General features: G+C 54.4%; 1 protein-coding gene across 1 annotated transcript; it reads right to left on the reverse strand.

Annotated features, from left to right (window-relative positions):
* Nucleotides 1–321: 321 nt before the first annotated feature.
* Nucleotides 322–24,875, reverse strand: Necab2 (N-terminal EF-hand calcium binding protein 2). Its single transcript, XM_057753884.1, has 13 exons — nt 24,633–24,875; nt 21,838–21,862; nt 19,807–19,915; nt 17,880–17,905; nt 17,638–17,735; nt 8,863–8,999; nt 6,395–6,513; nt 6,179–6,258; nt 3,837–3,890; nt 3,261–3,373; nt 2,181–2,258; nt 1,244–1,335; nt 322–803 (listed from the first exon to the last, which is right to left on the reverse strand). The coding sequence occupies exons 1-13, from the start codon at nt 24,846–24,848 to the stop codon at nt 775–777; spliced, it is 1,176 nt and encodes a 391-aa protein (XP_057609867.1). The 5' UTR covers nt 24,849–24,875; the 3' UTR covers nt 322–774.
* Between the last annotated feature and the right edge of the window lie 716 nt (nt 24,876–25,591).

Below are 25,591 nucleotides of genomic sequence, written 5' to 3' on the forward strand. Positions count from 1 at the left end.
CCCTCCTTTGCTGACTTCTGTCGGTGTCCTGTGCTGCCAAACTGCGAATGACCCCCGCCAGCCCCGCTGCACTTCCTGCAGGTTGCTACACTTGAGGTGGCCCAGGAGTCGCCAAACTCACTTGTTAGAATAACCTTTCTCATGGCATTGCTCCACTGACAGCTAGGAACATGGAGGCCCAGGGAGAGCTGGCTAGGAGCCACCCTGGCTCTATGCTGCCCACGATGGCAGCCCCAACTATCTCCCTCCTCCAGTTGCCGTCAGTTAGGAAAGGGACAGAGGCATGACACACACTGTTCCTAACTAGACTTTATTTGGTGGCTGTGGGCCTAGCATGGTGCTGGGGACCTGGGCTCTACCTGAGCCTACATTGGATACTACAGGGTCACAGCTCCTAGAGGGCCATCAAGGAGTAGGGAAGTCGAGAATGAGGCCCATCCATCTGAGGTGGGTCCAGCTGGGCCTCAGCCATGAGATGTCAGGGAGGCCAGAGGCAGGCTGGGGTGGGAAGCTGTTGGTCAGAGGCTGGCCTGGGAAGCCATCCCTACTAACCTTGGCCTCACCAGCATCCCAGCAATACGCTCTGCCAAGTCGAGTCAGGTGTGGATGCCAGGGGAGGAGCCTCCTCCATGTCATAGCAGGGGTAAGTACACATCCTTTTATTAGTATATTGAAAAGACAGCTGTGTACCAAAGTCTCTAGAAAAGGGGTAGTGTCCTTTACAAGAAGTCGGGGAGGGGAGCACTAGGTTCCTTAACAGGGCCTCGGGAGGGGTCAGTCTCGGCCCGAAGTGCACCAGGCAGCTAGAAACAGGAGAGAGAGATAGCAGTCAGTGACTGGGCTTGTGGAGATCAAGGACCCTTCCATGGAGGCTGGGATGGCTGTGGGCAGGAGCGGGCAGAACGGGGAGGGGAGGCCTTGGGCAGAGTTCCAGGCCAGACTTTGCAAACGTGTGCTGCTCACTCAGGTCTGGGGTGAGGGGTGGGAGGGCCTAGGTTCTCTCTAGGCAGACATACTTCCTGAGCTTCTCACGTGAGTCCCCACATGTGCCCAGTGGTGCCCTGGCCTCGCCCTGTCTCTGTCTATCCACCAGGCCTTGGGTCGGGAACATGCATCTGGACCAAGATTCCTGGTCACAAGTGAGCAAGAAGCCCCTGTAGGTCTGGGACCCTTCACAGTGGCTGGTGCTGCTTAGAGATCTGGGCGCCCCACCCCAGGGGCCGTTTTGCCCCTGGCCCACTACCTGGCACAGAGATCTGAGAGAGTGCCTCAGGCTGGCTCAGGGTGTCAACCTTGACGTGTCGGAATGCCTTGCACACGGGACTCTGCAGGTGCCTGCAAGCCAGGAGCATGATTAGTCAAGGGGTATGTCTCGGAGAACGGGTGAGGGGAACTTTAGGTGTGGGCCTAGGTCCAGTCCTGCTGTCTGGGGGAGGGGCTGTGACCTTGTGAGCATCAGTCCAGGAAGGCCTTTGGTTTTAGACTGCCCATGGTAACAAGATCAGACCTCTAGCCCCGACCTGTCCCCTCCCGATTAGCTGTAGTGTCAGGGGAAGGACGTAATCCTGCACAGATGCCAGCAACACTGCTCCTGGAGGCTTGAGCACCAGTGTCCAGCCTGCCAGCCCTGTGTGCCCACTCCTCCCTGAAGCACCTGGGTCTTCTCCATCTCCCAGCCCTCGGTATTCACTGTGGGGAAGAACAGGGGCCAAAGCGACCCTCTGTGTTGGGGTTATACGTGGGGAACTGGAAACCTCTGCAAACACAGCACTGTGTCTCCATCTGGGGAGGTCAGCTAAGTGCCTGGGCTGTGTTCTGAACCGGCGCAGTATCCATGCGCTCAGTCCCACAGCCCTCGGCAACGCTACTGACTGCAAGGCCCAGGACCCAGCACCCGATGATGCAGGAAGGTGCTGAGCGGCAGGGGTGGCCTTAGAGCAGAGATTTCCATGCATGGTGCCCATACGAAGACCCTGGGTCAGGGGTCCCACTAGGAACCCTGCTGCCTCTGAGTGAAAGGCAGAGGCTCGCCCGGATGGAAAAGCCTCTGCAACCAGACTCCAGGCTCTACACCATCCTCCCCACTCTTCTCCTCTCTGGACAGGAGCCTAGAGCCAGCCAGTCCCATCTTACCACAGCCCCACCCTCAGGTCATGGGGTAGGGACAGCGCTGTACCAACCTCTTCCACTCCTCCTCTGTCTCCCAGAACTCGTAGATGACGAAGGTGAGGCCATCTGCCATCCTCACCGCAGCGACGCTGCAGGGAAATGACATGCACATGCGTGGCTGGCAGTGGCTGCCCACACAGATGCATGCCACCATCTCAACCTCTGTCCTCCCCATTTGTCCTCCACAGGGCAGTGGGAGCTGGAGACACCAGGGATACCCTGGGAGATAGTGCAGCGGCGCCCACTTGCAGGTGCTATTTTCCTGACCTCAATGATGCCAAGCCTCCAGAGGCAGCCACAAGGCCACCTGGCACAGCACCGTGGTCCACAATGAGAGCATTTCCCCCGCACCATCATCAGCCATCTCCTGCCTACCCTCTCTCCATCTCCCCCTCTGTCCCCTCTGCCATCGGCCAAAGAAGGGCTCTCCTCGTCTGAGTATGTGACGTCTCCCTGCAGCCCCCAGTCTATCTTCACATAGAAGGCAGGACCAACATGGGTCCTGATAACACCAACACACAGCCTCTGGCACCCCTCCTTAGGCTATTCCCCCATCAGTTTGTCCCGACAAACCATCATCACCCTCTCTCTCAGTACTGGCTTATGTACAGACCCCTCACTGGTGGTCACCATCATCTGCTTCACCTTGCTGAACTACCCAGAATTGGCAGGACAGGAGTGGGTGGGGGCCAGCGACCTGCATTCTGGAAGACACCCCTCCTGGAGGCTCAGTTTCTCCCTGTAACTGAGCAGGTCCTGACTTGAGTTAGGCTCTGTGTTGTATCGTGTGAGTGACAGTGGTCACCCTGGGTGAGTGGAACATGAACCAGGATGGCCTCAACACAACACGTTACTCTATTCACTCCTGAAACACTGCCTGCTTGACAGGTGCGTGAGCCCGGGGCCTCGGAGAGAACTAATTCACCCACCACATACAGCTGCAATGGGGCTGGGCCTCACTTTCTTCCCTGTCACGTGCCACCCCTAGGAGGGCTGGCTCTGCAGGGTCGTCCCCCCTCCCGCCCGTCGCTGCCAGCCAGAGGCCCTGATCACCCCCCCCCCAAAGCTCTACAGAGAGCCTTGTCACTTACTGGAAACAATTCCTTTCTCCAGCGGTACCACGGAGGTACTGCCTCAAGGAGTCCAAGAACTCGCTCAGCTGCTCAGGGCACACGGCCATTTCTTGCCGGACCAGCTGCAGGTGCTGCGGGCCAAAGTGGGAATGAGCACGTGTGCCAGGCCCTTCCCCAGCCACGTGGGCATAGCTGAAATCCCAGCAACCCAGACCTTGCTTCTGAGAGGTCAGGACAATAGGGTCAAATAAAACCCTATTTTATTCTTACATGTGCAAATCAATTAAAGGAGGATGTGGACAAATGGGTACAGTCCCCGAGGGGCCCCAACAAACAGGGCAGTAGAAATGCTGCAGGGAGCCCCATCCAGAGGCACAGCTGGTGACCAGCAGGCTGCCTTCAGTCTGATGACAGAGTGGGCGAGATGCTTGCCCTGCTCCAACCCAGGTGTTTTTTATATCAGAGTCCTGGAGCCTCGGCTCACCATGCCCCTTGGGGAGGAGAGGGCAGAGAAGGGTGGCCAGAGACATGGAGCTCTGACACTCCTCAGAGGGCGGGAGGAACAAGTCAGAAGAGGGGTGGAGAGGGCCTTACCATGTCCGTTCCTTCTTCATCTGAGAGACGCTGCTGCAGGTCAAACCAGAGGGTCTAGAACAAACATAGTGGCGCCTGTGACTCAGGCCACCTCCAGGGAGTCTCCCAAGGCCCCACCCAGGGCACGGGGTACCTGGGACTCACAGAGTTCCAGTCCCTGTCCCAATGTGCCAGGGACTCTGAGATCTCCCAGATTAGAAGTGTGGCTCCCACGGCCAGGCCTAGTGGACAAGGCTGCTTAGAGCAACATCAAGGGGGACCCTGAAGCCAGAGAGTCGGGGAAATGGCAGAGAACTCCTTGTGGCCCAGGCTTCTGAAGCACTGGGAGGCTCAGAGATCAAGATGGACTCTCAGGAAACTTGGGGTGTGTGGGTGGGGCAGGGCAATCTTAATAACAGGCACTCAAGGGGCCGGCCCCAAATCAAGATACTGTTTTTTTTTTTTTTTTTTTTTTTTTTTTTTTTTTAAAACCAGGATGTTATAAAATTTTTCAGACCTACAACTTGCTTACCTCACCCCTAGCAGTGACCCTATTTCCCAGCCTCCCTGAGCCAGCTGCTGCCCGCTGTGTGATTCGGGAATGCAGAAGTCACGTCGGCTCTGTGGGTCACCAGTACGTGGTGCCCAAGACAGAGCCAAGCAGACACTGAAGTTCAGTCACGGCTGTCACAGCACAGAACCCTGGGACTCTAAAGGGTCCTCAGATGGGTTAAGCATTAGGGCCTGGGTTTTAAACCCGTGTCTCAACCCCACCTGACAGAAATCCATTCTTCCTTCAATGAGGTTACCCCATAATTACAGCCTGCATGCCTGTCTGCCCTGCCTGAAGACAGGAGGTGCCAACCAGCGCACACATAAGCATGCAAGAGGCGCATGCACTATTAAAGACAACGGCGGCAGGTGGATCGGAGTTCTCAAACGTCTGAATGAGGGCCTGCCTCGGAATCACACCTCCAGCCTCCACTGACCTCTTGCCCACATATCAAGAAAGTGCCCAGTAGGGAAGATATGTTCATGGGTTCAAGCTTGCTTCTGTCACTTAACAGGCATATGGGCAGCTCTTGAGGGGCTGGGGCCCCACTGGGGGCCCTTTGGCCTCTCTAGAGTCAGATGGTGAGCCCAGCAGTACCCAGACTTGCCCCCCAGCATCTCCATCCTCCTTGTCCTTCAGGCACAGTTGGAGATATTGCTTGGCCAGCTGGGGGCCCAGCCTGGAGCTGGCTTGAATCTACCCATACCAGTGGCTTAGGCCAATCAAAGACCTTGGTGGACCCCGCCCCATCTCCAGGACGCCTAGGTGCTCCTGGTTACCAGCAAGCCTGGTTGTTAGGGCGACAGGGTACTAAAAATAAACTTCAAAAAGCCTCCCTCCTGGGGCCCCCACTGAGTTGTTATGACAACCGGGCACAAGGTCCCCACCATGCTGCTCTCACCCTGGGCAGGGCAGCAGGCTTAAAAGGGGTGTGGGAGGGGGACCCCCCACCCCCCCCCCCGCTTCCGCCACAGCCCTGCAGCTGAGCCACCACCAACAGCCCTTTTTTCTCCAGTCAGACTGCTTCCCAGTGACAAGGCCCTTGCTTCACGCCCATGAGTCCCTCGGAACAAAGCCCCCCAACCCAGCTAAGTACCAGAGCTCCTTGCAAAAGAAATACAGAAAAACAGAAGAAATGTCACCGTGATCCCAGGTCTCTGAGACACCTGTTACTCGGTGTAGGTATTGCGTGGGAGCGCTGTGCACATGCGTGGGGAAGCTGGGGAAGGATGACTAGCAGTGATAGCATGGCTAAGGCTAGAGGCTAACCCGGACAGCAGACGCTGACCTGAGCCTCCTGCACCTTGGTGAGGAACACTGAGCTCCAGAGTGTCTCTGCTGTCATCAGAGCGGGAATCTCGGGCTCAGAAAGGGGAGTAAGCCACCCACTCAAAGCCAAGCAGCAGAAACTCGATTAGAACAGAGGAACACCCGAGCCCACCCATCTGCAAGCCCCTTTGGGAGTCCTGTGAGTTACACACTGGTCCTGGGAATAATGTCTTTGTGGAGGCTGCATGGCTCCGCACCTCTGGACTGTGTTGTGCTGGCTGTCAGTGTTCTCCTGTTGGGAACCTGCCCTGAACCATCGCGGGCTCCCATTCACACCAGCTTTTGGCCTCCAGTCTTGGAGCCGGCTCTCTTGGCTATGCCCACAGTCCAGGATCCTACCGATTACTCTCTGTACCTAGAATGCTGCTTGCCCTCCCGTCGTCAGGACCATGGCCCCAGTCCAGCTCTCTTCAACCTCCAACCCACCAGGATGCCTCTGTCCTGACCTCAGCTCTTATGTGGATAGGGGTGGGGAGCCTACCTTGCTCTCCAGTCTCCCAATCAGCTCTGCCAACCGGCTTATCTGGCCCTCCAGCCCTTCCTCCTTTGGCTCCCCTGTGGCTGAGAAAGAAAGAAAGAGATCCTAATGGTAGGCAGGGTCATCCTAAGGGGGCAGAGCCCCAAACCCAGGGTACGCCCTAGTACAGATTCCTTGGGTCCCCTTGGTGGGCAGTGACCACCAATGATGCTCTCTCACCCACAGGCAGGCTTCTCCCTGGCTCCGGGGCTGCCAGCTTGTGGTTGGCGATATAGGGAGGACTGGGGCCTCCATAGTGGCTCTTGGTGATGCCGTGGCTGGGTTTGCAGTGCTCCTGTCTGCAGTGTGTATAGAAGAAACGAAGTGTTCATGAGGGCAACGGTAGGGCTACAGCCACCTCTGCGACCTTCCCAGTGCACTTAGGAAGTACTGACCGTGTCCTGAAATGTGCACAGACCTGCCCTGTAGGCCCGTGTCTGCAGGATGGTTAGGGTGGCCTTCATTTTCACAGAGGAGGAAACAAGACCCCCCGAGGCAGGTGACCTGACCAAGGCCATGTGGTCAGCTGGGGCATAACTCCATGCCAAGATTCTAGAGGCCAAGTCCTATGCCCCATTGGCTCATTTCCTTGGCTGGGGTAAGGTTGGGCCAGGAACCTATCTGGCTGATCTCATAGCTCATAGCTTCCAGTCAATACAGGTAGACCCCAGGCTGGAGACACAGTGTCTCCTTCCTTGATGTTTTCCTTCCTCGATGCATCAGTAGAGGCCACTGTGCTGTGAGATTGACTTCTCGGGGAAGACCTGGGTTTTTGCCAGAGAGACAGCCCGCTTCCAACAAGGCAGCAAGAAAATACTCTGAGCCTGGCCAGAGCGAGATTCCATCTCTTGTCCCCATGTCCCCTTCCCCTGCACCCTCCACCCCTAGCACAGCAACAGGCACCCAGCAGGGTCTCCGAAAATGCGGGGTGAACAGCTAATTCCTTATGCAAGAAGATGTGCTTGTAAAACCGACTACCGACATACCAGTCAACGGGCATGTGGCTGACACCCCACACGCCTGAACCCTTTAGTACAGTTTGAATTTGTCTCCTGTGACCCTGAAAAGTTTAACAAGTCTTTCTCCCGTGTTGAAGAAGCAGGCTCAGCTCCCCTAGCGAGACAAAGCTGGCGGAGGCTTTGAGCTGTCAATCACAACATCTTTACAAACCAGTAACAAACTCAGTGTGTCCCTTAGACCATGGAGAGCTGAGTGGGAGGCCCCTCAAGCAGCAGGGTCTGTATAAGCTTCTCCTGGAACACAGCACCCCTGGGAGCTGCTCCAGGGTGGGGACACAGGGTAGCACCAGGGAACTCAGGGCCTGGAGCCAAAAGTGTTTAGATGTGGGGCAGTTTGAGGTGTCTGTGGGCATGGAACAGATTTCCCATCAAGACACACCACCCACTCCTTCCACTGACATCCCAGAGTTACCCCCTCCCAGGTGGGGGCAGGCAAGCGAGCAGATCCGTGGTTGGAGCCACGGAGCAGTGTAGCAGCGTAGGAAGACAGCCAGGAAAATTGCCCCAGGCTGCTATCTATCTACAGCAGGAGAAAAGGGAAGTTTGATTAAGCTGATAATAATAAATCAATACAGGGAAAGCTGTCTCTCCCCAGGAAGGTGGCTGCTGACCCTAGGGACTTGGGATCGCAAGGCTGCCCACGTGGACAGAGTAAAAAACTGACTTTCAAGTGCCGACAGCCAATACATTTGGCCACGGTGTCATGAAGAACCAGCCCCTCACAACTCGATCTGATTGATGTCCTCACCAACCAAGTAACACCCACTCAAATCCCACCTCCATGGCAAAAGAACATCCCAGTCACACTGTGCCTCTCTGCCAGGCACCCTGAAGTTGTACACAGATAAAGCTGAGGCTGGAGAGCCCAGGGGTATGGGTCCCCTGGCAGCTGCCCACCTGTGTGTGTGGGTCCCATTTCCCCTCTACTGCTCTGAGCACACGAGAGTTTGCTCAGCAGCTATTGGCAGCATGCGGATGGGCTCGAAGCTGAGCAGGCCCTGCTTAGCTGGACAGATTGAAGCGTCCCAGTCCAGGAGCCAGACACACAGCACCCACAGTGCCCATGAGAAACCCTTGGGTGCTTGCCTGCGTACCCAGAGACCAAAAGAGCAACACCCTGAACTCCGTCCCTCTCCAGGACCTCCTTCAGCATTAGTTTGGTCCCTACTCTGCCCTCAGTAGCTTCCTCCATCTCTACAGCTCCCCAGGTAACAAAGGTGGGAGCCCTTGGGGATCCTAGGACGCCTGGTAAGAACATGTATCCCTCTGGATGCTCCATTCTGGTATGTGGCACTTGTGTCCCCATCCTGAAGCCAGACACCACTTCCAAACTGGTTTCCCGTGTTCAGAAGCAGGCTGGGCAGCAGGCCGGTGTTGTGGGAACAAGAACCGCGGCAAGATCTATGGGTCCCAGGAGTGCAGGGCCCCTAAAAGCTGTTCTCCTGAGTGTGTTCTGTCCTGTGTAAGTCTGACGACTCAGGTACGAGGTCCTAAGTGTGTCCTCATACTGCAGTTGGAGAAACTGGAGGAGGGTAAGGGAGGTGCAGCCACTTGGCCAAGGTCACTGAGATTTGAGGTACACTAAGGGTCAGGCTGCCAGGATGTCCCCCATATGTCCCACTGACGTACCGGATCTGGCTAGTCTGTTCATCAATGGCTTCCACAGCACTTTCCACGGAGCTGAGCAGCGACTGGATCTGATTGGCTGTCTCCTTCAGAAGGAAGCGGGTCACAAACTGGTCCACATTGCTCCCACCTTCGTACACCTGGGGGTATTGGGAGAGAACCTGGATGTGGGCTGGCACAGGGACTGGGGACACTTTGGGCTAGCGACTCTGCTTTGTGGTGGCCTGCACTGCCTCCTGCATCTTAGGGGCTGCAGAAGCAGGGCCCCAGACTCAGAGGCCAAAGTGGGACCTCTGGCTTCACTGGGATCACCTCTCTAGGACCAGCCATCAGGGACCAGAGGAGTATAAGATGCAGGGCACAGTGTCCATCACACGACTGAGAGTGAACTTCAGCTGCTGTGATAAAGGTGGCAGCAGTGGTGACAGTGATAACAATGTTGGCAATGGCGTCGGTGAGCCAGTGTTGGCAATGGCAATGTTTATGGTGCAGACGGCCATGGAGGTGTTGGTGGCGGTGATGACGGTGATGATGGTGATCATAATTGATGGTAATGACAGCAATGGAGAGGTTGGTAATGACAATGACGATGGTGACGGGGGTGGTGACGATGCTGGTAGCAGCGATGGTGTTAAGAATGGTGGTGGTATTCATGATGCTAATGCTAATGGTGGTGATGACCGTAATGATGGTAAAAATGCCAGCTATCACCGAGTGGCATTTCTGTTGCTGCAGTAGAGAGAAAGCACCAGGAAAGATGGCTTCGTGGACTCTGCTCCCTCCTTCCTTCTGCAAGAATTCTTTGTGTCCCTGAGTCTTCATGTTGCTCTTCAGACTACTAACGGAAGAGAATCAGTGCAGGCCCCCAAAGAAATCCTCTGAGAACTGTGCTCAGAGGTGGAGGCACAAGAGTAGGGGATGCAGAGGGGTGGGAAGGCGCACATGACAAGGCGCAGCGAGCTTAGAAGAGAGGGGGATGCTGCGCGGCGTGCACTGTGCAGTGTGCAGCAGAACCTCTCCTCTGGCATCCCTCGTTGAGATGCCTGCCTCTGCAGAAGGTTGCAGAGAAGATGGGAGAAGCGTGTCTTCTTAGGGTCAACAGTGGCACAGAGGTAACCACCGCTGGGGAGGGCGGGTAGGGGAGAGGTGCTGGACCTCAATCGCTGCCCTGCTCTCTGGAGTGGCCCCTCCCCTTGTACACTGGAACTCTGCCCAGTCCCTGGCAAAGCAGGGGGGGAAACAAGGCTCTCAAGGAAAGCAAATTAAACTATCCATCACTCTGACTGAGAATTAATTAGCAATAATTACACATTGGGAAACATGGCTGGAAGACAGAGAGCCTGAGGAACAAGGCGTGGAGGGTGGCGCAGGGGAGAACACACGAAGATAGACATTCTGTCCTGAGGCCTGGCTTGGTGCCACTGTGGGCAGACCCCAGTGGAGAAGACATCCTAGCCCCTACCCTGAGGTGCAGGCAGCTCCTGGCTGTCTTTCTAACAACCTGATGCCACCCATGGACTGGAGAGCAATGGACAATTGATTACCTCCAAATGACCGAGATGACATAACATGGTTTAAAGCTAAATTAATAGTCCCCCAGAAAAAGGCTGCTAGGAAGGTTCTAAGCAGGACAGGAGTGGGACTTGGGGTCACAACGTTCAGACCAGGGACCGACAAAGCAGTCAGCAAATGAAGAAAATGCGAATTCCAAAGCCAGGCCACCTTCTGGGGTGAGGGAAACAATGGAGAAATGACCCTTTTCTGCTCAGCCAAGAGGTGAAGTTCCTCAGCGAAAAGCCAGAGGGTTATGTGCCTGCACCCTGTGACAAACCATTTGCAGGTCGCTGGGAGCTGCCCAGAGCCCTGCAGAGCTTTTGATTTGCCAGGTGAGAGCTATCATCCATGCAGACTTGAGCCACAGAAAGAGATCCCCCAAGAGGGAAGCTGTGTGAGCAATGGCTTCTGAGGTAAAAAAGAAAAACATTAGCCACTAATTGTTCACTTATTTATTTATTGATGCGTGTGTGTGTGCATGTGTGTGTTTGTGCCATGATGCGTGTATGGAGGTCAGAGGACAACCTGTGGAAGTCTGCTCTTGCTCTTCACCATGTGGGTCCTTGGGATTGAACTCAGGTCATTTAGGTTTGGTAGTAATTCCCTTGAAAAGAGCCGAGCTGTCTCGATGATCGGATTAAGTCAGACAATTCAGACATCCTCCCATTTCAGAATTCCTTCATCCCCAAAGTCAACAGAAAATGGTTTTAATAACCTAAGAATAAAAATAGGATTGATATTTTTTCTTTTCTTTCTTTCTTTTTGGTCTCTCTCTCGGTGTGTGTGTGTGTGTGTGTGTGTGTTTTGAGACAGGATCTCACAGTGTAATCCTGGTTGTCCTGGAACAGCTTTGTAGAACAGGCTGGGCTTGAACTCACAGAGATCCACCTGCTTCTGCCTCTTGAGTGCTGGGATTAAATACCTTCACCACTACACCTGGCTTCAGAAGCCGCTAATAAGATGAAAAAGGAGAATTTTATCTTCTAAGTCACAATCAATGAAGCAGAGCAGACCATCAAAAAGAAGAGTGTAAAAGAGATGAAGAGAGAATGAGACGGAGGAAGAACAAAGGATCACGAGAGCCGCCAGCCTGGATGGAACATTCATAATGAAGAAAGACAGCCACAGTCTCCCGGGTGCAGACACCATTTCGGAGCTGGTTAAACAAGATGCTGCACCCCATCAGCGCAGCAAAGGCTTTGCAGGCAGAAGCTGGTGCAGAGAGGTTCTGCAATCACACTCGATCAGGCAGACAAGGCCGGCTGCCACACCGCCTGGGCGCTAGAGCTTAAATAAGAAAACACGAGTAGAGATAAGGAGGCTGAGGACGCAGTGTGTGCCAGGCTGTTATTTCATCCGTGGGGCTGGCGCTGAGGCTGCTGTGAGCCTTGCTAAGCTTGGTGACAGGGTCGCAGCTGTCATAGAAAGCAAGTCAGCTGAGTATCAAGAGGCTTAGACTCTTCATATTCCTTTTTGAGACAGGGTCTCTGGTTGGCTTGGGACTCATAACAATCCTCCTGCCTCAGCCCAGACAGTAGCTAGAGTGACAGGTGTGTATCACTATATTAACTTGTTCATATTCTTTTTAAGGTTTCTTTTTATTTTTATGTGTGCTCAGGTGCCTGTGGAGGTCAGAAGAGGAAGCTGGAGTCAGGAGTTGTGAGCAGGAACTGAACTCAGGTCCTCTGGAAGAGCCACAAGCACTAGTAACCTCTGAGTCATCTCTCTGGCCTCTTGTTCATAGTCTTGAGACCAGTAAACCTCCAGTTCTGATCATTGTTCCTTAAGAGTAGAGAGAACATCTGGACGGTGGTGGCACATGCAGGTAATCTCAGCAGAGGAAGGCGGATCTCTGTTAGTTTGAGGCCAGCCTGGTCTACACAGAGAGTTTAGAATCATCTGAAGGGAGGGAACCTCAACTGAGAAAATGCCTTCATAAGATCTGGCTGCAGGCAAACCTGTAGGGCATTTTCTTTTCTTTTCTTTTTTTTACTCTCATAAGACCTAAAAGGGTAAGGGGTTATTTTATAACAATAGGATCAAAGAAAAGTATCTAGAAACATATAAAATCATTACAAATCCATTAGAACTCCCTCTCCTACCCACAAAAGTACAGAAGCTTTGTCAAAAACAAACAAAACCCCAAATCCTGGCAACACATATCTATTCCTTTTAGGAACTATGAAAGTGATATTATTCCTGCCGTATTTAATACCTCTTGGGGATTATGAAACATTGCAAAAGAGCTGAGCTCCAATCTTCTCCAGAATGGCCTACTTCCCGCAGACTGGGATTACAGTCTTCATTTGGAGAAGTTCCCCTGTCACTTCCCAGGGATGACCACCCTGGAAGACAGGTACGAACGTCTACTGTGCCAGCTCTCCTCTGCAGCACCGCCGAGAGAGACCAGGAGGCCGGAGACTGCGTGGGTTTGCCGTCCAGAGAATTATATTGTGAGGGTAATGCAAGTAAAGGGGAGACCTAAAGCTTTTGCTTCTTAAGACTGCCCTGATTTGCATATGAAAAATGAATACTTACAGAAGATGAGAAGAAACAAATAAGATCCTATCTTATTTCTGATGTTGTGATGTTCTGCACTGTGGTGGGAGGGAGGAAAACTGAAACTACTGAGATTTGGTTGAATTCAGAATCCATCTGTCTTGGAACCTGAGCTTTTCCTACCTCAGCCTCCATAGCCATCTCAGTAGGTATCAAGCACTGAGCGCTGGCACTTGCTGGTGGCACCGGCAGATGGCCAGCGGTGTTGCAGAAGAGAGCTGGCACAGAAGAACTTCTTTTCTTTTTTTTTTTTAAGGATTTTTAGCTTTTTTTAATTTTAAAATTTATTTATTTATTTATTTATTTATTTATTTATTTGTACGTTAGTATTTTGCCTGCATGCCTGTCTGTGTGAGAGTTTCAGATCCCCTGGAACAGGAGTTATAGACAGTTATGAGGTGCCATGTGGGTGCTGGGAATTGAACCTAGGACCTCTGGAAGAGCAGCCAGTGCTCTTACCCCCTGAGCCATCTCTCCAGTCCCAGGACATTTTCTTAATTAGTGATGGATGGGGGAGGGCCCAGCCCATTGTGGGTGGTCCCATCCCTGGGCTGCTGGTCCTGGGCTCCATAAGAAAGCAGACTGAGCAAGCTATAAAGAGCAAGGCAGCAAGCAGCACTCCTCCATGGCCTCTGCGTCAGCTTCTGTCTCCAGGTTCCTGCCCTGTTTGAGTTCCTGTCCTTTGTTCAATAACAGACTACCTGGAGGTGGTGGCACACGCCTTTAATCCCAGCATTAGGGAGGCAGAGGCAGGTGGATCTTTGTGAGTTCAAGGCCAGCCTGGCCTACAAAGCTAGTTCCAGGACAGCCAGGACTACACAGTGAGATCCTGTCTCGAACTCTCCCACCACACACACACACACACACACACACACACACGTTCTCTGACTTCTCCAAAGCTGTTGCAATGTGCAGAAGAGACAGGCTTTGTGTTTTTAAAGAGCGTGTTCCAGCTGCATGCATTTCCCAACAAAGGCAGGAGATCTATTTTCAGGTCTGACCTCCCACACTCTCCAAATGTCTCTCCCAGGCACCTGTGAGGCCATCATCAGACAAAGGGTCATGCAACCAAAAGATGAGTCCAGAAGGGACACGATGTGGGAGGAAGCTACTGGTCACCCATCTTTATCACAACACAGGGAATGCGAGAGACAGCTCGGAAAATCCTGGGGACAAAGACACTGCGTGGTACCATCTGTGGTGGCCTCAGAAATACCAAAGGTCAGTATTTTGGATTTCAGAACTTCATATTAACCAAAGCATTCACACAGAGAGGAAAAAGACCAAGGTGACGATGAAGCTAAACCAATGGAGGGCAAGAATTATAAGAAGAAGCACAAATAAATTAGACAACATAACACTCATACTAAGTAAGTTTCTGGGGCTGCCTACGAAAAATAGCTCATTAAAATAGACAACACTGTCAAATACAACGTTTTTAAAACGTAGGAAGCAGTTGGAAGTGGCACATGCTTCTAATTCCAGTGCTGAGAAAGCTGAGGCAGGAGGGTTACCAGTTAGAGACCAGTCTGATCTACAATAGCAAGATCCTGTGTCAACAAACAAAGTGAAAGAAAAGAAGGAAGGGGGAGGGATAGTGGGGTGGAGGGATGGATGGAGGAAGAAGGGATGGAGGGAGGGAGAAGGGATGGAGGGAGGGAGAAGGGATGGAGGGAGGGAGAAGGGATGAAGGGAGGGAGAAGGGATGGAGGAATGGAGGAAGAGGGGAGGGAGGAATAGAGGGAGAGGGTATGGAAGGAGAGGGACAGGAGGAAGGGATGGAGGGAGAGGGGAGGGAGGGAGAGGAAAGAGATAAAGGGGAGGAAGGAAGGATGGAAGGAGGGAGGGAAGGATGGAGGGAGGGAGGGATGGAGGGTAAGGGGAAACAAACCATGAAGGAAATGAGGCCGTATCTGAAGGGCTCCAAGACAGTCCTGACCTCACAACCATCTAAGAAATTTTTATTGTTCTTTTCTGCATGAAGTATCTGTCTTGGTCAAACAATGGTTAGACTTTTAAAAATAACCATAAGTATATAATTGATCATGAATGTGAACATGTCCAGATTGGTTAAAGAACACACTACAGTGAACAACCCCCCAAAGGGAATGACCATAAGTAGGGTTTGCTATAAACTCCCTGTTACAGGGGCTGGAGAAATGGTTCAGTGGCTCAGAGCTCTGGCCAAGGATCCGGGGTTTGATTCCCAGCACCTACATGGTGGCTCACAACCATCTGTGACTCCGGTTCCAGGGGATCCAATGCCCTCTTCTGGCTCCTGCGGGCTTCAGGCACACACATGGTGCGTAGATGTCCATACACGCAGGTAAAACGCATCACCCATAAAGCAATGAAATAAGATTGATGACAAAAGCTGACCTTTTTAACCCCTTGACCCAAGAGTTATTGATACATTTTGATTTTGAATAGAAGAAAAAAAAAACACATCCGTACATCTCAGGGATGGTAAATCATAGAGGAGATGCCCCAGTCACGTGATTTGCTCCCCAGGCCAGCATCCCACCTCACCTCCCAGCGCAGAGAGAAGACACTCAGTAGGTGACAGGACTGAGTGAGCAATTATGAAATTACGACGCTCTGATGAGAGTTTATCACGGAACACCGACTATTCAATACGACAGAACCTAAAAATAGAATCCACCCATCGATCGCAGGAGCAAAATCATCAGATCATTAAAAAAAAAAAAAGCCCACAGGCATTTGAGCAGACTCCTCACCATCAGCCAAGACAAGACTGAACAAAGGGGAAGGCGAAACATATTTTTGCACGGGCTGAACTGAAGAGGGTTCTAAAATAAGAGTTGGCATTAATATTGCAATTAACAGAGAGATGCTGGAGAGATGTACTTGAAAAGCTGGGGCTTGGCGTCATTGGGATGTGTTAGGATCTGGGGAAGATGCCACATGCAACAGAGTCGCCAGCGGAGCCCACATTAGTCACCGAGCAGAAGACTAGCCCAGCTGACTATGACAGAGGCTACTGCATCACAGAATCAAAGCCATCAGCTATGATCAGGGGTTGCAAGGTGTCTTTGGGTTTCTTTCGCTGTGATGAAACACCATGACTGAAAGCAGACTGGGGAGGAAAGGGTACATGTCCACATCACAGTCCACCCATAGATGTCAGGGCAGAAACCCAAGGCAAGAGCTGATGCAGAGGCCATGGAGGGGTGCTGCTTACCGGCTTGCCCCTCATGGCTTGCTCAGCCTGCTTTCTTAGAGCATCCAAGACCACCAGCCCAGGGGTGGCACCACCCAAAGTGAGCTGGGCCCTCCCCCATCAGTCATGAATTCAAAAAACACACGCCACAGGCTTGCTCCCAGGCCAATCTCTTGTGTGTGTGGGTTCTTAATTGAGATTCCCCTCCTCTCAGTTGACTGTGTCAAGCTGACACAGAAGCTAGCCAGCACACAAGGAAAGCATTTAAGATCATCAACAGGCTGCGTTTCTACAAACAGGCCGGCTGGGAGATACCCAAGAAGGAAAAAGAAAACAGACAGCCATCCTGCAAGGATGCTCCAGCATCACCCGAAACCACCATGACTACCTGAGGCCACATGCGCAAGGCCCTTGTGGTACCATGGTTAAGGCTGGGCTGAGTCTCCTGGGAGGAGTTCAGCTCCCCTCCCTCATGGATGGTGAGGTTCGATCACTATGATCCAAGAGTAGGTAGAGCCTCAATACAGCCCTACTGGGACAGGGTTCTGCTCCTAGACGGGAGGGGAAGGATCAAGGAGTGGGTTGCTGCACAAAATCCATCTTCCCCTCCCTCTTACGTCCAGTGACAGCAGAACAGGCTGTCACACTTGCCTGGCACACCCTGCTAATGCTCCAGCCACGGTGGGACACTGGGGCTGTGGGAAAAACGGCAATGATGAACACCCCCTCACCCCTGAGGAGCGGCTCTCACAAGGTCTTAAAATATTTGCAAGCAACAAGAGGCCCCGACAGTGCAATGCCAGCATGACAGTGTGGATAAGCGGGGGTGGGGGTGGAGTGGTAGAGGGGGGCAGACTCAGCAACATTCGGGTGCAGTGCAAGAAAGAGCCCCTCAGTCTGCTGCAGGCGGGGCATGGGCTGCACGTGAGGAACTGAGGGAGCCGGCCTTAGCTACACAGCCCTGAGTTCAGCAGTCTAGAGGACCCACTTCCTTCAGTCAAGGTCCAGAAGATGGACACGCCCACTTCCCAGGCAGCAAAAGTGAGACTCCAATTCCTCAGTTGTCTCACTGACCAGATCAGCTAGGTCCTCCTCTACTGCACATGTCGGCCACTCAGGAGACACCAGTGCACACCTGGGTCAAGTTCAAAAGATAAAACCTAAATACCCACTTCCAGATCCCTAGGTCTGAACTGCCCCTGAAGGAACCGATCATTCGGGGATTCCTGCATTCACTGGGTAGCCACACCAGGACCAGACCTGGCCCCTGCAAAGGCCCTCACACTGTGACGCACACCCTGCTGGACCGAGCTATCCATCAAGGTGCTCCTCTCACTGTGTAGTTTATCTGAGATCCTCAAGGAGCCTCGCCAGCGTATGTCACCACGAATCCAGACACCCTTGAACAACAATACTCAGCACAACCTGGAATCAACTGGCACGCAGGCCCTTGCTTCTTGAGAACCCTACCCACACCCACTGACCTTCTTGGTGTAGCCCATGGCTTTCAGGACCGAATGGTTCAAGGTCTCCAGGGAGGCCAGGACATCCTCGTAGTCTCCCATGTGGTCCACAAAGTAATCTGGGGAAGGAGGTTGCCAGGGTCACAGAGGATGCCACCCTTCTCCCTGGGACCCCCTCACCAGCCCCATCTAGGTCCACACTGCTTTGCCCTCCTCTGGGTATTCTTGTCCACACCACGGTTGCTGTAGGTCCGGGTACTTACCACACAGTTCCTTGGTGTCCACGTGGCTGTAGAGGGAGGGAGGAAGAAAATGATAGAAAGAGAGGGGGGGGGGAGTCAGCAGGCCAGTTTCTGACCCTCCCAGCAGCCCTTAAACACTTGCTGCGGCCCCCTCTGTACCCTCAGCATGGGTCTTGGAGAGGGCTCAGTGGGAGCCACCTGCCTAGGCGCCATGTTCTCTTTTCTTCCCTTATTCTGAGACAAGGTTACAATTGTGGAATCCAAGCTGGCCTTGAACTCTCATGATCCTCCTGCCTCAGCCTCCTGAGTGTCGTGGTTACAGACCTAGGCCACCACTCCTGGCTGCTCAATATTTCTCTCCAAGCCTGTGGGCCATATCATGAGTAGGTGGGACCAATGAGGGGCTGAGCCTGGGCGCAGGGTGGGAAAAGGGTTTCAGGGTGGGTTGTGCTTCTTATAGGTTGTCAAAATAATGCCACTGGGACTCTTGGGGCCCTGTTTCAGTTTCCGGTCTAGCCCTGGGTCTCACCCCTTATACCAAAGCAGAGAAGGATCTGGTCTCTGCTCAGGGTTGGGAGAGGTGTGTGAAGGCATTAGTGCTGGATGCTGCAGCAGAGGGACCAGGCAGGGGCTGTGCTGGCTCTGATGCTTTCTCCGTTCTGGGCCTAGCCTCTACCCTGGCTTAGGCCTGCTTTTGGTGAATCCCATGTTCAATAGCATACGTCCGGGCAAAAGTTTTCTGTAGATTCCAAGGCTGGTGACTGCCTTGGAATTTCTTTGACATCCTGTAGTGCCACTTCTGATGTGTGAGCTGTCTGGGTCAGAAGGTGCACTTGGCAGCTCACAAGGGGCTAATGTTTGCTGCGCCTACTTCAGGGAGGGAGATATTGGAGGACAGAATCCAGAACCCAGACTGTCTTCAGAATTGTGACCTTCCTTAAAGAAGGTTCACTCCGCTCAGCCCTCCCACCCCCTCCTCCAGGTCAACCTCTTCACTAGCTGACACCCACCCGAGGCTCCCGGTGAGAATGTGTAACTATCTCAGTGGGTGCCCAGGAGGCTACAGAGAAGCTATGTGAGACTTCATCTAGCCTGGAGACAGGGTCCCCTGCTCTGCTATGGAGACTTAAGTCACTCCTACACAGTGGCTTCCCCAGAAAATGACAACCTGTCAAGTCTCCAGCCTTGACTCCAAGCTACCACTTTACTCTGCAAACGGGCTTGGTGGTCACTCTGTGCCCAGATCACCGCTAGTCTTGGGTCCCCCCCCAAGTGATCCAACCTGCTCTATCACCCCAAGAAACTTTAGTCCTCAGTACCTCAGTGCAGCAGAGGAAAATAACCAGTGGCTCTGACCTACCCATGCAGAATTTAGGAGCAATGGAAAAAGACGGGTGAGGGGTGAAGGGTGACGGGCCCACAAGTGTGGGCAGTGTACACTTAGGCTGGCTTTGGAGGCCAGGTGTCCTGTGGGGCTGAGCTGCAGGTCCAGGTCATGACTGGATTGCAGAAAAGGTTCAATTTGCTCCACGGCTAGAAGTGACGTTCAAGCTAGAGTTGGGATTCAGAAGCAGAAGGGCAGTTTGGGGTGGGGATTAGTGGAGACAGGAGCTTAGAAAGCAGATTCTGGGGCAGCACTGGAATCAGGACTGAACAGAGATAAAGCAGAGTCACTGCCAATGGTCCACCAATCCTGTGTGTACCGCATCAGGCCCAGGGTCTCTCCCCGCTTGGCCAAGGCGGCTCAGAAAGGACAAGCTTAGTCTCAGTCATACACACAGGACCCACGCCTTCACCTTAGCCTGGCAGCGAGGGCCAAACAGGTCGGACTTTTGGATTAGTGAGTCTGGGGACTTCCAGGCCTCTTGCCCTTAAACAGAGCCCCATCATTATGGAGAAGGGAGGAGCCTATACACCCCCAGGGTGCCCCGCAGTAGCCTGGCCTCACTTGGTGTTGTCTGAGTCAATGGTGTGGAAGAGATCCTCCAGCTCCTTCTCACTGAGGACACCATCTGCGAAGAAGAGCTGAAATTCCTCCAGGGACAGCTTTCCGTCATCTGCAGTGGACAGGCAAGGAAGCGGCTGCTATCTCAGCGGGAAGAGCACATGGTGGCCCCACAGCCCGATACTGGAACCACTGCCTCAGCTGACAAACTCCTAGCTGTCAGACTGAGGCCAACAGAGACAACAGAAGTTGTTTTCTGGGGACAAAACACCTCGCATATTCTCTACCAGACAATATTCCCTTCTACATCTCGCGCCATCACCTAACTCTGTTTAACCTGCGTCTCCTGCAATCACCTGATTCTGTCTAACCTGTATCTCCCGCAATCACCTGACTCAGAGACTGTTTAAGCACTGTGCCTAACCTGACACCATTAGGCTTCCTATAGAGGTCACTCCCAATCCCAGCCCCAGGTCTTAGTTCTCTATTGGGTCCTTCTACAAGGCATTAGTAGTCTGAGCTCAGACCTCAACCTAGCCTAGGGCAGGACCTTGTGCCACGTGGTAGGTGCCAACAGAATCCCCCACCCTTTGGTGAGGAGGCAGTCAGTGGTTCCATCTTTCATGGAGTAGCTGGGCTGCATGGAAAAGACTAGACTCAATGAATGTGTTCTGTGATTGATTAGTCATGTCTGCCCCAGGCACAGCATGGGGTGTACCAACAACACCAGGCCCAGCTTGCCTCTGACTGCTTCCACCTGCTTATCATGGCTGATACCTCAGTGTCCTCTGTACCCAGAGAGAACAGGGAGCTGGAGGACATGATGTGCAGATCCTCTGATCAGAAGCCTTCTGACATTTACCTTGGGTGGTAGCCACAAGCCTAATGAGCACATATGTGCTATTAAGAGGAAAATATCCGCCACTTGGCCTCTGGTCCAATTAGAGAAGACAAGCTGTCCCGGAGCTTTGTCACCTCTGCCAGAAACCCAAGAAGGGCTGTTTGTAGGTGGCTCTACTAATGAGCAGGAGCCCAGCCTGCTGCAGTGACCTTTCAAATAGCAAGAGCCCTGAGTTTCATCCCTGGCGGGAAACGCTGGCTGGTCCTCACCCCTCCACCAGCTGTCAATGCAGTCTTCTGGCGTGATACCCTGGGCTGCCAGTCAGGCCTCTCATTCTTGCCTTCCCCTGGGGATTGGCTACCTCGTGTCCACCACAGTCAAAGCTAGTTCTTATCATGAGAGCCTGTGAGAGACCTACAGCCGTGTCCTCGTGAGGGCAGGCATCTTGCATACATTGGCAGAGGACCCACTGTGCGTTGGGTACAGTGAACTCGCCAGGGAGTTCCCAACCTGTGGGAGTGGTTGGGGGTTAGGAGGGTGTAGTCTAGGGCCCGCTGTAGGCTGAAACTCCTGAGACCTGTGTTGTGGGTGGGGGAGGGGGCAGGCCTCTCTGCCTGGGTGGTGAAGGCTCTGCACACAGCTAACACATCTTCAGTGCCATTTGGTCCCCTATAGCCCTGTATCCTGTGTGGCATCTGCAGGTGGTCCTTCACCTAAAGGGTTGGGAGGATGCAAATCATCTCTAAGACAGGCCTGTTTCCCTGCCTTTTCATATCCCAACGAGTTCTAGCCCACCCCACCAACTGCGTGCGGCAGTCAACAATGGCTCCCAGGATCTGGACAAAGCCTGAGCCACCTTGAATTCAAGCCCACTTGGGAAGGGAACCAAGGCCTCAGGGGCAAGATCCCTGGGCCTCATGAGGACTTCATGGATGAACACACCACTCTCTGGTTCTCTTGAAGTGTCTCTAGGTCACCCATATCTCCTCTACCTTGCCCCAAAGTTCAGGGCAGCACACAGGGCCGCTGTTACCGCTCCAGCTTACAAAAGGGGAAACCGAGGCAACAGAATAGTGACAGGAAGTTGGCCTCTGGACTCCTTGTGCTCTTCCCCTTCAGGTTCATAGGCGTCCACGTCCCCACCCCTAACTGTTTCCCATGAAACAGGCGAGGAGACTTGGAGAGAAACTCACCATTTTTATCCGCACGACGGAAAATCTGCAGAGAGGAGACTTGGAGTCATTCCTGAGCTGAGTCTGGGCAGGTGCCCTCAGCAGCCTCTTGACCCAGCTGAGATTCCTCTCCCAGGAGCAGCCCAAACTTCCCCTCACTATACTTCAGAAGCTGCCACTCCCTCTCCCTCTGTGCTGCCAGCCTGCCCACGGCTGCTGACAGGCACACACATCCGTGCTGCACACTCACGCACACCCACGTGTATCTCTGCAGGTGTATGTACACTCATTCCTCTCGACTCCCCCATTGCTGAGCTCACAGCTGCACCCAGCCATGCTCAGAAGCCCATGAGAGCTCCGTGCCTCCCATCATTTGCTTTTCAGGACCCACCTCCCCTTGCTCTGGCTTGCTTGGGTCCCTTCTGAAGGAGGTGCTCTTGAAGCCTGGTGACAAGATCAGCCCACAGGAAGTATGGTGTCATTAGGAGACGGGGAGGGAGAGGCAGACAGGAATGTTCTGGTTGCAACCAGCAGGAATGGGATAGGGAACAGCCGAAACCTGGGACCTGCACTTTGAGATAAAGTCACTCCAGGCTTCCCTGATATTTGAATACCTCAAGGTCCTTTGATGACAGGTGCTAGAATCCCAGGGTCATGAGGCTGTTTCTGATCATTACAGGGCACTTCCAAACGCCACTCAGCCCAGGCCATAATCCAGGCAGGTGGACCAGCAGTTCCTGACACACCAGAGTGTCTGCTAAAACCTCCCAACTCACAGAAGGGATCTGATGTCCAACCCTGGACCCCTGAATCAGGCTTGCCTTTTAGCTAGCTCCCTGTGGTGGCTGAGGTCCCAGTACTGTAAGGTCTGAGATGGTCCCAGGATCCTGGAGGAATTGGCTCCCTTTATTCAGAAGGAAACTTCAGCCCACAGTGTGTCCAGGTTCCCACTCCCCACCCACCCCGACACACTCTTTCTGGGTTTTCCCAGACTCAGGAAGGTCTGAGGGGGATCTGCTAGGCCAGAAAGGAAATGCCACCAGCTTGAATCTCTTTGAGTCGAAGGATAGATGGTTCTGGTCACCTGCACCCCACAAGCAACAGGACAAGAGAATTGGGAACTCTCTGGGTACGCCCAGACTCCAAAAGGCCTGGGTGTGGAAATGACTAGGTTGATGTGGCCTCAACTGACACCAAGTAAGATGGCTCCTAGAACCAGCATGAGTGACACGCTCCCCCTACTGCGTACCCCATTTCACAGACGAAGAAATAGAGGCTCAGCAGCACACAGCAGCCAGCGAGGGTCCCAGTGCAAAGGAACAGGCTGGACACAGCTTCCCTGAATGAGGGCCAAGCCGTCACCTCCACTCTGGACTCTGCCTGGATCCTTCTGTGTGTGCATGTGGTGTGTGTGTCTGTGCACACCTCCTGTGCGTGCACACCTCTTTGTGTATGTGTTCATAGACGCACTAGGACACCCATCTCCGAAACCCTCCTGCCCAGACACACCTATGGGTTCTGAGATCTAAAAAGGCAAGCAAAGAGGGGATAGGGTTTCTAGTCCCCTGACACTTGTAGGGGTATGTGGCACACACACACACACACACACACACACACACACGCAAGCAAGCGTGCACTTACTCAAAAACACCCCACTCTCCTAGAACCTCATAACATATAAAGCCCCACCCTCGAACCAGTCCCATCCCCCTGAAGCCCCTCCATGGGCCACCAGCCCACTCTAGCCCATGTGACTCCCCTGCTCTGCAGGGGGTGGGGCGTTGGTGCCTTGAGGAGCTAGGTGGGATGAGGAGTGAGTCTGGGGTCCAAGAGTCAAAAGGAAAGTACAGGAAGGGGAAGGTGGCAGGATGAGGGTGGAGCTGGGGGGAGAGGAGGGGATGGCCCCTGGGTCCAGGCAATGGTCCTGATTTTATGGAAAGAGGAGGTGGGGAAGGGGCTTCACTCGCAAAGTGGCACAGAGCGGGGCGGTGGAGGGGGGCTCAGTTTCCTTAACAGAGAAGAGCGAAGGGGTGGTTCAGGGGCTGTGTGGATGGTCTAGAAGTTATCACTGCAGGGAAGAATCCTGGATAGAGAGGAGGGGGCTGGAAGTGCCCAGGGGCTCTTGTCCCAGTCATAGGGACTCAAGGGAGAGGGTTGGTTAGGACCAGAAGAGGGGAATAGTGGCCAGATTTATGGCAGCCCTAAAGGTTCGGGTTATGGGATGCGGGGGTGCAAGAATGAGATGGGAGGGGATTTAGAGGGTCGTGAAGTTCCAGTGGGGACAGGCGCCCCAGCCGCGATGGGAGAGGAGTAGGGTCCCTGCTATGGGATGAGTGGAAGCGGGAACATGGAGGGAGGGAACTGAGGAAGAGGGTCCTGGTCCGGGTGCGGGGCTGGGGGGGGAGGGTTCAAGGTCTCCACTCGGAGGAGGGTCCCGGCTATGGGATGTGGGGATGCAAGGAAGTGGATGAAAAGGATGGAGGCGAGGATCACACAGTTCGGATGGAGTTGAGGGCTGGGGGCAGGGGTATCCCTGTGGGAAGAAGGGGTCCCAGCCACGGGATGTGGAGAGGTGGAAATGAGGGAAAGTGGAGGGAGGGGATGGAGAGGATAGTGCGATCTGGATTGGGGGGTAGGCGCCTCAGCGGCAATGAGAGTTGGGGCTTGCGCTTGGGGTCTCCTCGCCGAGGAGGGTCCCGGCTAAGGGATGAGGGGATGCGGAAACGTGAAGGGAGCGGATGGAGGAGAGGGTCCTCGGGTCCCGGGTGTGAACTGGCACCCAGCCGCGCTGGGCAGAGGGTCCGGCGCATACTCACGTCCAGGATGACTGCCGTGCCCCCGTGCGGCGCGGCAGGCCCGGGCCCGGGGTCGGGGTCCGCGACGGGAATGTCGGGGACGAGCGGTGCGCGGGGCTCGCCCATCCTGGCGCCCACCCAGCGCAGCAGCCCGCCCAGCGCGCGGCCCTGCGGCGGCGGCTCCCGGAGCAGCCTGTGCGCGCCGGCCCTGCACAGGCGCGCCGCCCGCTCGCACATCTCGTCCGCCGACCCCCGCCCGGCCGCGCCCCCGCGCGCCCCCTGCCCGCGCCCGCCCGCGCGCGCCGCTCCCGCCGCCGGCCCCGCGGCCCGGACACCGCGGGGACCGCCAGTGCCGGGGGGTGGGACGGGGGGGGCTACCCGGACCCCGAGCCACGTGCTCCGCGCCCGCCGCCCCCACCTCGCCGGCCAAGAGCGGAGGCAGGGGACTGCCCGCGGGGGCGCGGGGTCCGGCGGTCGGACCCTGGCACGGTTGCAGAGGGGGATGGCCTCGTGCACACGGGGATGCAGACGGGCGTGGAGGAGGGTGGGGGCCCCCAGGATTGTGCCCCGGTCCCCACCAGGGTCCCGCTGACCCCCGTCCCCTCCCCCGTGGTGCTGGTGTCCGGCGAGCCCTGAGCGCCCTCTGCCGGCTGGTCCTCCTTGCATCCCTTCCCCTCCCCTCCTCCACCCGCGGACGCCAGTTGCCCTGAAAGCAGAGAAAGATGTGGAGAATTGTTCAAGTGACTCAGACTCAAGAGACCTGAATAGGGGGCCCAGGGCTGGACACCAGCCTGCGCAAAGGCCCTGCGGCAGGTAACAGGGAGGTGAGACTGCAAGACTGACGAACAGTCCAGGGGATTCCCGGGTGGACAGGGCTGCGGCAGGTTTCTGGAATCCTCATTCCCGCCCAGAGTCTCTAGCACCAAGCCCAGGACTGCTCCACTCTGGGGCCCCATCCCTTGTTCTCCTGGAGCTGTAGG

Source organism: Chionomys nivalis, chromosome 21 (assembly GCF_950005125.1).
Source record: "Chionomys nivalis chromosome 21, mChiNiv1.1, whole genome shotgun sequence".
NCBI lineage: Eukaryota > Metazoa > Chordata > Mammalia > Rodentia > Cricetidae > Chionomys > Chionomys nivalis.